At 39.7% G+C, this 12,286-nt stretch overlaps 1 protein-coding gene across 3 annotated transcripts in view; it reads right to left on the reverse strand.

Annotated features, from left to right (window-relative positions):
- NT5C2 (5'-nucleotidase, cytosolic II) overlaps window positions 1–12,286 on the reverse strand; it is a 44,787-nt gene that overhangs the window by 4,751 nt on the left and 27,750 nt on the right. The window contains exons 1-9 of one of the 3 annotated variants that reach the window (XM_029245227.1): window positions 7,698–8,645; window positions 7,472–7,529; window positions 7,164–7,367; window positions 6,361–6,454; window positions 5,664–5,717; window positions 3,371–3,454; window positions 2,318–2,359; window positions 492–599; window positions 157–223 (exon numbers count right to left, since the gene is read on the reverse strand). In XM_029245227.1, coding sequence (XP_029101060.1) covers window positions 157–223; window positions 492–599; window positions 2,318–2,359; window positions 3,371–3,454; window positions 5,664–5,717; window positions 6,361–6,420 — 415 coding nt within the window. In that variant the 5' untranslated portion in view covers window positions 6,421–6,454; window positions 7,164–7,367; window positions 7,472–7,529; window positions 7,698–8,645. Of the gene's footprint in view, window positions 1–156; window positions 224–491; window positions 600–2,317; window positions 2,360–3,370; window positions 3,455–5,663; window positions 5,718–6,360; window positions 6,455–7,163; window positions 7,449–7,471; window positions 7,530–7,697; window positions 8,646–12,286 lie in introns of those variants that run through there. The other 2 variants (XM_029245226.1, XM_029245229.1) reach the window with 2 other exon arrangements.

The raw sequence follows: 12,286 nt of genomic DNA on the forward strand, positions 1-12,286 counted from the left end.
TTAGTAGGTGATTGAAGTGTTTACCATCAGGAGACGATATCTTTAGAATTCTAAAGAGTATATGTGGCACTGTGCCAGGAGGACACCAAAGCTTTCAGGTCTGAGCAAAGGTCTGAGCAAAGACTTACACTAAATAAAGGGAAGTCTGTGACTCACCCCCAGAGTAGACAATGCCATGCTGCAAGGGGCCCGTGTAGGTACCAATCTTCAGCTTGCCAGTTTTCTGTGAGAAAAGAATAGGAACTTCGTAATGCTTTATCCTTCTATCACAATCTCCACCCAAAATGCTACTTGGCTAGGCAGCCAAATGAATGTCACTTTTGAATTATATTCATTTGAATTATTCTGCTATCTCGATTAAGACCAAAAAACTTCAAAAGAGAGATATGGCTAATAAGTTAAAAATACCTGTTTCCGTAGGGAGAGTAGGAGTGGGGAAAGGAGGAACATTAAGGGTAATTGCTCACAGATACACCTTCCTGTCAACTTACAGTATCCACCTGACGCAGTACTGTGCCTTCTCCAAAAAAGAGTGGTTTCCGTGCGTCCACCAAGATGAGGTCAAAGTAGGACTGCCATGGTCGGTGGGAGCTCCCAGGCTGATAAGGGAGAAACAGCAAAAGCCAAAACATCACTCCTAACCTTAAAGCACTCATGTTTCATCTCAATCAGATGAAAGGAATGTAGAAATACTAAGTATAACCAGAAAATCCCACTAGTTTATTAAAAACATATTGTGGCTTATTATAAGCCACATCCTTTTGGAAGCAGGCAAAGTAAAAATATAAATAATGACTCTAACCACTATATTTTAAATCGTTTCACCTACTTATCAATTTATTTCAAGCAATATAATGTATGAAAGAAAGTGTGCTCACACTCTAAAAATGGGCTATAAGAGGCTCAAAGGGGCTAAAGAGAGTTGCAAAACAAATATGTAAGAGACAGATTAAGAAAGAGGCAGATTAGCATCTGAACTGAAGTATACAACTGACGTGGAACTATTATTAGCAGATTTCATCAGTTATGTTCTCAGAATGATGGTTCCAGGTACACACTGGTCTTTGGCTTATATGGCAGGCTAATCAGCACTAATGTAGAAGGGATGCCCGTTAACGTTACTTCCATCCTGAACTGGAACCACGGCATTAACCTTTTAAGGTCAAGACAAAGAGCACTGCATTACTCTGCTTTTAGGTGATCTCAAAACAGTTATTTATGACATTTATTCAGAGAAGCCTAGTGACTAAATCGCAATGAGTATTCCTTAAATCTAAATATGGCCATACTACAGGAATGAAGACTTCTCTGCTAAATATCAAGGTTAGCTGTTCTTTTGGCACAGAACTCAGCAATAACTAACAGCAGAATCTAGACGTTGGCAAGAATATATACATTTTCTCTGTTTCTTTTAATTACATTATCTTCTTCAACCTGAAAATTCCTTTATTTGCCACACAAATGTAACAACTCTGTATAGAATTTCTTGGGCATAAAATTATTCTGGGGCTTCCCTGGTGGCGCAGTGGTTGAGAATCTGCCTGCCAATGCAGGGGACACGGATTCGAGCCCTGGTCCGGGAGATCCCACATGCCGTGGAGCAACTAGGCCCGTGAGCCACAATTACTGAGCCTGCGCATCTGGAGCCTGTGCTCTGCAACGAGAGGCCGCGATAGTGAGAGGCCCGCACACCACGATGAAGAGTGGCCCCCACTTGCCGCAACTAGAGAAAGCCCTCGCACAGAAATGAAGACCCAACACAGCCATAAATAAATAAATAAAAATTAAAAAAATTATTCTGATCTCATCCTACTAAATACCACATGAATCTCTCTTATTTCTGTCTACTAAGTTTTCAAACTGCTAGCAACTTTAAATTACACTAACTCCTGGCATTACTATTATTATTTTAATATTTATTTATTTATTTTTGGCTGCACTGGGTCTTCGGTGCTGTGCCCAGGCTTTCTCTAGTTGCGGGAAGAGGGGGCTACTCTTCGCTGTGGTGCACGGGCTTCTCATTGCCGTGGCTTCTCTTGTTGCGGAGCATGGGCTCTAGAGCGCAGGCTCAGTAGTTGTGGCGCATAGGCTTAGCTGCTCCTCGGCATGTGGGATCTTCCCGGACCAGGGCTCAAACCTGTGTCCCCTGCATTGGCAGGCAGATTCTTAACCACTGTGCCACCAGGGAAGCCCATTACTTCTAATATTAATGAAGATTTCTGGATGGCTCCTGACCAATTCCTTACCCTCAACATTCCAGGATATTAAATGCATTCATTGTTACTAAAGCAACAGTCTGTTAAGTTACATAGAGTACCTTGGGGCCATGTGGAAAATCAAACAGGTAAGTCATAATTTTCTGGAAAAAAAAAATCCAACATAAGGTCCATATACTACTTCTGCAAGAGATATATGACACCTAAATAAATCACACACAAGCTTTTTATAAGACATGTCTTTTTCAATACAAGATTCATCACATTCTTGTTTCCTCTAAAGTTTATGAAATCATGGCAGTGGAAGAAGCCAGAAATGAAGGCTTCATCATAGCAAACAAACGCAAGCTTCTGACATTCTCAGTAGAACACAGACTTCTAGATTTTTTTGTACAGATTCACATCCATATATTCCTATCCAGTTCTCCTAGTGGACTGGAACACATATTTGGAGGTAAAGGGTATCTGAGATAAGGGTGTAGAGATAACTAATGACTCACATGGAAATAATATACCTTGGCCCTCTTACTACTGTTCCTAGACCAACCAAGCCAACTTACTTGCTTACTCCAAATCACCAAATTTCTAAATCAACATTTTACATAAAGAGAATTGGGGAGTGCTGAGCTTCCTGCTAGTACTGGGAACCTGTAACATGATAAGGAGTTAAATCATCTTTTCTATATGCTTTAATCATGGCAAAAAATTTTTTTAAGTTAAGAGGTAGTAAATTTTGATGGCTAAGAGTCAAAACACCTTAGCACCATCTATTTCTGTCTGGCTCCCAACAGCAGGGAGGGCACATATGTACACATGTGCAATAATAAAGGGTGTAACTTCTCAAGTGTTAGAAATGAAGCACAAAGAGACAACGAAGACATTTTAATCAGCCCAAATGTTTTAAATAACCCCTAAGAGAAAACCTTCAAGTAGCCAATTGTAATGAGGGAAAATAGTCAAAAGAAATATTTAGAAAAATTTGAGAACCGCTCTGATGTATGCTATATACTTTTGCTTTTTTCATTCTGCTTTCAAAATGAAATGGCAATAAAATACCCTCACTTAATAAACTATCTTCCTCATTATAGTCACAGTTCTTTAGTCCAAAATAATTCCTTTGTATAAATAAACAAATATGAATATTAAGCACTTACATCTGTGTATTTATAGTCACTGTTGGTGGCAAGAAATACTTTCCCTACTTCCTTCATCCGGCTTAGAAGCAAAGGCAGTTTTCCCTGAAATATAATTACGATGATGAGCGAAACACTAAAACACACAGATATTCCTCCACTTATGTTGGGGTTATGTCCCGATAATACACCAAACATGACAGCTAGCCAAGCCTACCTTAAACGTGCTGAGAACATACACTGGCCTACAGCTGGGGAAAATCATCAAACACAAAGCCTATTTTATAATAAAGTGGTTGAATATCTCATGTAATTTATTGAATACTGTACTGAAAGTGAAAAGTAGAACGGATGTTACCAGTTGTCTACCCCCGTGATCGCATGGCTGACTGGGAGCTGTAGCTCACTGCTGCTGCCCAGCATCGCGAGAGTATTGTAGGGCATATCACTAGCCTGGGAAAAGATCAAAATTCAAAATTCCACATACAGTTTCTACTGAATGTGTATTGCTTTCACACCATCGTAAAGTCAAAAAATCTTAAGTTGGGGACCATCTGTATATATTCATTTACACTGTGGAGTAGTTAGACACTGGACTTTTGTCCACTGAAATAGGAATAGGGGATGCCCTTTAAGGGAGGGACGGTTGGTTGGTTGGTTGGTTGGTTTCAGAATTTTGCATTTAGAAGACCACATTGTCACTATGCATGAGTTAAGTATCATGTATGTAGTGTATACATGGTGTATACATAATAGATTTATATATAAAATATATAAATGATTACATGCCTATTAAAAACATCTAACTTCCTCATTATGTCTGCCTCAGGAAAGAGTTTAAATTACCTTGTAATCTCTAAAAGTAAGTGAATTAAGTGTGTGAGAGATGAGGAGAAGCTGATTTTTGAACATCATCAGCTAAATACTCTATGGAGAGTATTAGATACGGCTTCACTGTATATACTTTTATTTTATGAAATACCTTGCAGAAATGACATGATGTGTCATGATGCAACCTAGAAATGTCCAGACCCACCTGCAGATACATGAGGAAATTCTAACTCCTGATGTGACCAGAAAGAAAAACAGCCTTTCCTTCTCTCACAGTAAATAGCTTCCTTCACTTAAATCCTCCTGAACCCCTCAGTGTTCTTTCTTGAAACAACAATCATGGGAGTGGGAGTGGACGGGAAATAGGAGGTACAAAGAATGAAAACAATAAGAAATCTTTACCAAAGAACTTTGAGAAAATAATTGCATTCTACTTTTACTCTGTAAGAAAAGGAAGAAGTATCTCATCTCAGTGCTGTGTGTGTCTGTGTGTACTTTTTATTTTGAAATAATTTCAGACTTACAGAAAAGTTGTGAAAATAGTACAGAGGGTTTCTATATATTCTTTATCCAGCTTCTCTTAATATTAACATCTTAACCCCAGCATAATGATCAAAACGAAGAAATTAACACTGGCACAATGCTTTTAACTAAACTACAGATATTTAAAATTTTTATTAGGTTTTCCACTAATGTCACTTGAAGTATTTTAAAGCTTTCCTCATTATTCCCTGTTTATAGGTTAAAGACAATTTAAATAATAGTCACACATATAGTGTTTTTTTTGTTTTTTTGGGTTTTTTTTACGGTACACGGGCCTCTCACTGCTGTGGCCTCTCCCGTTGCGGAACACAGGCTCCGGACGCGCAGGCTCAGCGGCCATGGCTCACGGGCCCAGCCGCTCCGCGGCATGTGGGATCTTCCCGGACCGGGGCACGAACCCGCGTCCCCTGCATCCGCAGGCGGACTCTCAACCACTGCGCCACCAGGGAAGCCCCCATATGTACATTTTTTAGATGATCTAGCGCTGTGGTTATGATTCAGGATACATTTAGGTGTGACTTTGGCTTTACTACTTATTCACTGTATGAACTTAGGCAAGTTATTTAAGTCCCCAGTTTCTTCATCTATAAAGCAGAGGTAACAGTAACTAACTCACAGTTATATGGAAGATTAAATGGGATAATGAATGTAATCACTTAGCACAGTGATGTGCGCAAAGTAACCACTCTAGCTGCTGTTACTGTAATTAGAGCTAAAAGGACAAACGAAATACTGGGTCTTCTTGCCTAATAACAAACAAGAAAAACTAAAACCCATGCTCCGGCTGAAAACTCTTGGTGATTATACTCGGAGTGTGTTAAACTGCCACGACAGAGAAATATCTTCTCTTGTCCACTTCATTATAAATAAGCTTGTTATTAATTTCCCTAATAGGTAAAGGAAGCTATCATGCAGATCTATTTTTCCCTTTATTACTTACATCTTTGACTACATACTTCTCAAGATTTTCAACTGTCTTTTCCTTAAGGGAACCCTAGAGAAAGAAAAAAGGAAGCAAGAAGAGAACAAAATCAATTTTTAAGTTTATTATAAAAACTGTGACTACTGTCAGCCTAAATGCATTTCTTAAGTATTTCCAGAAAAGTAGATAAACAAGTCCAGGATAAAGTGGCAGATGTGATGTGCTGCAACTCCACCTCCAAAATGTATTTAAAATATAAAACTATTTTTATTTTAAACTAGAAATCAAAAGGCATTTCATATTTTATTCAGCATAATTTATAATAAATGTAAACATAATATTACTTAGTTAATGTTATTGGCCAAGTGGGAGGTATTTGGAAAAAACAAATGGACCATAATCATCCTGAAAGGATATGGTAAGTATAATCCTAATGCTAAAATCTCTTCCAGTAAGTTTGGGAAATGCAAACTGAAATAAGATCTAGAAGCCAAGCAACACCACTGAGGAAAGACCGGCATTACCTCTGTAAGCAGGACAGCCAAAGACAAGGACAGAAGTATTCTAGACAGCTATCACCAGCGGCAAATCCCACCCGCCCCCCTTTTTTTAAACAGATGAACAATTCTGCTCTATTTGCACTTGGAAAGTTAATGTCAGACCATAAAAAACACATGCCAGGCAGTGAGCAGGTGAAGAAGCAGCTCCTAGGTACCTTGTAATGAACCCAGTCAACCGCATCTCTTACATCCTGGAACATACTCCGGTAAGACATGAAGAGGTCCCCATCTTTAAATCCAGTTTCACAGCTACAGAAAGATAAAAAGAACATGACAGGGAATCCAAAAGAGGGTAAATAAAATGAATATCAAACATTGCCCAGGGGACCCAAAGGTTCCACTGTCACATAATAAAGGCCGTGTGGCTAATTTGGAAAATAATTACTCCCTAATGAAAACCCATTTTGACCACCAGAGATGACTACAGTGTTCAATGGAATACAATAACTGTGAACAGATACAAAGTGGTAGAAGAATATACTGAATGGAAGCTAAAAGGCCAGTTCCAAAAATATCAGGTCCTTTATCACTTTTAAGAAACAGGTTCCCATCAAAGAAACATTTAAAATTGGTAATTTAGGTTCTCTCCACCCTCACTTTTCTGACATTGTCTCTAGGTACTAAGGTATTGTCTATTTTCTGTTTATCTTAGTGACTTAGTGCTCCACCAAATTTAGTGCCTTGAAGTGGATAAGGCCTAAAGAGGATAAGAAGTTTGCAAACTCTGGCACATACGGCTGAACTTACAATTCTCCCTAGAAAGGAAAGGATAACTTTTTCAAGACTTAAGCAAAATTTTACTTCAGGGAGGATAAACAGTATTTACTACTCAATTAATCTTGCTGGGCCTGGGAATGAAACTAAATTACCATCCCTGAATGGCTCCTGGGTAGCTGCTGTGAAATGAGTTGGGGGGTTTTAGTGCAATTCTGCTTGGACAGATAATCATCACACAAACCTCCCACTCAGTTGTCACAATTAGCACCTCTGCTGGCCGTCTTCATTCCCAGGAGAAGCCAATCAGAAGTGGTCCCTTCCAAACATGGCTGCAGCACACTGGCAAGGAGAGGGCCGTGTGGGAGGTGAGAGCCTGCATGGAGCTGCTGGTGCTGTCCCATCTCTCAGGCTGGCAATGTGGCATCTTTCACTAGCACTAAATTCACTTCAGAAAAGCAGAAAAGACCTGCAGTGGCCAGTTCTCTAAAACCCTGTACATTAATTTTTTAAAAAATCAACTGGAAAAAGAAAATTATAGTATATACATACCTGGTATATCTGGGACAATTAGTAAAAAAATCTACTAGGCAGGCCAACAGGTAGGTCTCTGAAAAATGAAGAATAGATATTCATAAGCTAGAAGTGAGATAATGAAATTTGTTTCATTATGTCCTTGCGCAAAGACAAACGATCATGGAAAGAAGGGAAAGCATCAGTATATATAAGCATAGAATAAGCATAGAATATATAATATATAAGCATAGAATGAGTCTACCTGGTAGGTTGAATAGTGTGTTCAGAATGTAAAATCTTTCAGTGTCATCTCGTTGAATAAATTTATTTGGATACTGCTCTCTAGTTTCTGGTCTGAAAGAAAAAATTTTAAATTAACTGACATTCAAAAATAACATTATAACTCTGAGACATATTCATCATTCAAAAATTAATTCAGATATTTTGGTGGCTATGTGCAAGGCAGGGTTCCAAATGATACACATGGCAGGACTTTCCTGGTGGCGCAGTGGATAGGACTCCGTGCTCCCAATACAGGGTGCCTGGGTTCTATCCCTGGTCGGGGAACTAGATTCCACATGCATGCCGCAACTAAGTAAAGGTTCGCATGCCACAACTAAGGAGCTCTGGAGCTGCAAGTAAGGAGTCCCCGTGCTGCAACCAAGACCTGGCGCAACCAAATAAAAAAAAAAAATTAAAAAAACCCAAAAACCACATGGGTAGCTCTGAAAAGGAAGAAGCTTGGTTCCAGCCCCTAAAAAGTTCTCAGTCTGTTAAGGGAGGTAAGTCACATACACAGACAATTACAAAAAGGTAAAAAAATCACAACTACAAGCAAGGTGCGAAGAGCTATGAGAAAACTGAAGAAGGGGAGACCATTTCAACTTAAGGGGTAGAGAGAAGTGAATATGGGAATGTGGAGAGGAAAATCTTGGAAGAATTCATGAAAATGGTAGCATATGAGCTGGCCCTTGAAAGCTAGATAGACGAATCCAGAAACTAGTCTGAGAAAAGGGAACAGAGAAAAATAAAGCTAGAAAGACGAATTGAGGCAATTATGCTATTGTTTTTATACTTCATTCAGGGGCAACAGTGCCACTGACAGTTCTGGGTTTTTTTTGGCTGCATTGGGTCTTTGTTGCTGCCTGCGGGCTTTTCTCTAGTTGCCGCGAGCGGGGGCTACTCTTTGTTGCAGTGCGTGGGCTTCTCATTGCAGTGGCTTCTCTTGTTGCAGAGCACAGACTCCAGGCGCGTGGGCTTCAGTAGTTGTGGTACGCAGGGGCTACTCTTCATTGCAGTGCATGGGCTTCTCAGTGTGGTGGCTTCTCTTGTTGCAGAGCACGGACTCCAGGCGTGCGGGATTCAGTAGTTGTGGCACGCAGGCTCAGTAGTTGTGGCTCACGGGCTCTAGAGTGCAGGCTCAGTAGTTGTGGCGCATGGCGTAGCCGCTCCGCGGCATGTGGGATCTTCCTGGACCAGGGCTCAAACCAGTGTCCCCTGCATTGGCAGGCGATTCTTAACCACTGTGCCACCATGTAAGTCCCCACTGACAGCTTTTAAGCAGAAGGATAAAACCATCAGAGCTGAACTGTAAAAATATTAAATTAGTAGGAGTTTTAGGATAAAACGGAGGAAGAAATGTGATGTGTTGCAAAAATGGCTACAAATTCTTCCTATCATTTTGTAATGTGACTTTGCAGTTTTTCTGATTAAGAGGCTCAGTCTATTTCTCCATCCTTGAATACAGGCTTGAATGGCAGCAAATGGGATCCAAGCAGAGACTTGGAAAAAACACTTGTGTATTGGGGCTTGCCTACTCTTGCTGCACTTGGAACTCTGAGACTGCTGTGTGAATGAGAGTGAGATAACCTGCTGGAGGATAAAAGGTTACATGCAGAAATGAGGTGCCCCAGCCAACAGGCTGCCAACTGCCAGACATGTGAGTGAGGCCATTCTAGATCAGCTGAGCAATCCCAGAATTGCCCAGCTGACTCTCAGAATTTTGAGCTAAATCAAATGGCCATTGTTTTAAGCCACTAAGTTTTGAAGTACTTTATTATGCAGCAAAAACTAACTGACACAGAGACAGAGGCCTGGGAAATCAGTTAGGGGATTACTGTAGTAGTCCAGTTGAGAGCAGGAGGGGCATGTCCTAGAGTGGGCACAAAGGAAATTAAAGAGAAGAATTATTCAAGAGAGATTGCCAAGGTAAAATGAACAAGACGAGGCAACTTATCGGATGTGGTAGATGGGGAACATAAGAGCCAAAGATGATGATGCTCACACTAAGAGGGTGTCTCTGAGAGGGTGGTGGTACCATAAACAGAATCATGAAAACTAGATAAAAAGTAGATATAAGAGGAATTTTATTTTGGATATGTTAATCTAAAAGTAAACATTTTTACAGGCAATTAGAAACAAAGGTCAAGAACTTAAAATAGAGATTCAAACTTGAGAGATAGCTGGGATCATCTCTGCACAGGTAATAAATGAAGTCAGCAAGACTATTAGAGCAGAAGAGGCCACTTAAGAGTGCAGAGAAGGAAGAGCAGACTGAGACTAGATCCACAGAAGATATTCAGAGTTTAAAAGAAAAAGCCAGTGAAAAAAAACAGAAGTTAGAGATGCATGAGAACCTTAAAGAGTGAAATAAAACACTGCAAGAAGAGGAAGGGGATATAGTATTAATAAAAATATTACAGAGAGTATATATAGGGGTGGGATAGGGAGGGTGGGAGGGGGACGCAAGAGAGAGGAGATATGGGGATATATGTATACCTGATTCACTTTGTTATAAAGCAGAAAGTAACACACCATTGTAAAGCAATTATACTCCAATAAAGATGTTTAAAATATATATATATATAACAGAGAAACCAAAAGGGAGAAAAACTAAAATATAAAAATGCACAGTCCTCACAGTAAAATATGAAGATTAACTATTTTGAATAAAGGACACCAAATTTAAAGTTCATACTCAGAATAACTTGGGTAAATTCCTGCTTGTGCTTGTTAACTACAAATGGCATAAACTCTAGTTAGGGATATAAAATCACATTCGCTCCCTGTCTTAATCACCCTTCTGAAATAAGTGTTCCCAATAAAGAATAACTTTATGGAATAGCATATCTTCTAGCCTTCCAAGATTTTCTGTAATGAAAATTAAGGCAGAAGGGAATAGTAATGATATGCTTTCCTCAGTCAGGTTTAGTAAGATGACGTTTTCATCATTAAAGAATAATTCCTTTACCTAAATATAGTTATTTATTAGGCAATTAGAACCCAAACAGACTTATAAATACAGTTAGTGATTACATTTTGTTTACTATATTTGTTTTTTTGGGTTGTTTATGTTCTTTTTTAAATTTTATTTTTGGCTGTGTTGGGTCTTTGTTGCTGCAGATGGGCTTTCTCTAGTTGCGGCGAGTGGGGGCTACTCTTCGTTGCGGTGCACGGGCTTCTCACTGCAGTGGCTCCTCTTGTTGCAGAGCACGGGTTCTAGGCACGTGGGCTTCAATAGTTGTGGCACGCGGGCTCTAGAGCACAGGCTCAGTAGTTGTGGTGCATGGGCTTAGTTGCTCCGCGGCATGTGGGATCTTCCCGGACCATGGCTTGAACCCATGTCCCGTGCATTGGCAGGCGGATTCTTAACCACTGCGCCACTGGGGAAGCCCCTACTATATTTGTTTTACTTTTTTTTTTTTTTTAAACGTTTGGCCGTGCCTCACAGCTTGCGGGACCTTAGTTCCCCGACCAGGGACCGAACCTGCACCCTTGGCAGTGAAAGTACGGAGTCATAACCACTGGACCGCCAGGGAATTCCCTACATTTTGTTTAAATTAAGTGTCAAGTCATGCTAGTATACATTTAAAATAAAAATTAATTCATGGGGAGGTAATGTATCACAAAGGAAGGGATGCTAGACTTGGAGTTGGGAAGAAAACGGTTATAATACAGTACTGCTAACTATCTGTGACCCGCAGAATAAAGATCTGATCTCAATATTATCCTAGTCTAAAACTTTAAAAGCCTTTGCCATAATCTGAAAAGAGGCTCCAACTCAACTGGCAAGGCATATAAGGTGATGCGTGCTGGAGCCCTAATTTTCCTTCCAACCTTGTCCACCACTATACTTCAATAATTATATTCTTTTCCCTCCATCTTCATTCTGTCCTTCTCCATGGACTTTTTTTTTTTTAATTTAACTCTAAAGACTGTACAGTGCTAAGTACTGTTTGAATGAATTCTGCATTTACTCATAAATGACTTATTTCTGAAACAATATTAAATGTACTTCCAAAGGAGCTATTTGGAAACTTTATTGGCTTATTTGGGGGGGAAGAAAGGAGGTCTATGGATCTTGAGTTAGTAAATCTAATTGTAGTACTAATATATAGAATTTCTTCTCTTCCTTTTCTTCTCTGACTACACCCCTACCCAGTAACACAAAAGTCCATTTCAGACGTTCATAAGTAGAACCTTGGTTCATCATCATTGGGATTCTGAATTGTAGTGACAATATCTATACATAAAATAGCTTGGGTTTTTAGTTTTATCTGCAGTCACTTCACATTCTAAATCCTGCCTTTTGATATTCATGAACTTGAACAAACTCCTCACGAGAGGAACAGTGAAAGGAAGATAGATATAACCACTGGCAACACCAGGTGTGTCAAGGTAGGGTGTTCACTTCATACTGTTCTATGTACACTTGGAAATTGTTCAGCCTGTGTAATGCCAGCTGAAGAGTCTTGTAACATATGATTCAATTCCAAATAGGGCATTGCTGTGACCTCAGATTTAAAGGAAACTCTGGTACAGTTTCTGTTAGTTTGTGTCTCTTATCCCAAA

This window comes from Monodon monoceros, unplaced genomic scaffold (genome assembly GCF_005190385.1).
Source record: "Monodon monoceros isolate NGI ecotype Baffin Bay Population unplaced genomic scaffold, NGI_Narwhal_1 Super_Scaffold_4, whole genome shotgun sequence".
NCBI lineage: Eukaryota > Metazoa > Chordata > Mammalia > Artiodactyla > Monodontidae > Monodon > Monodon monoceros.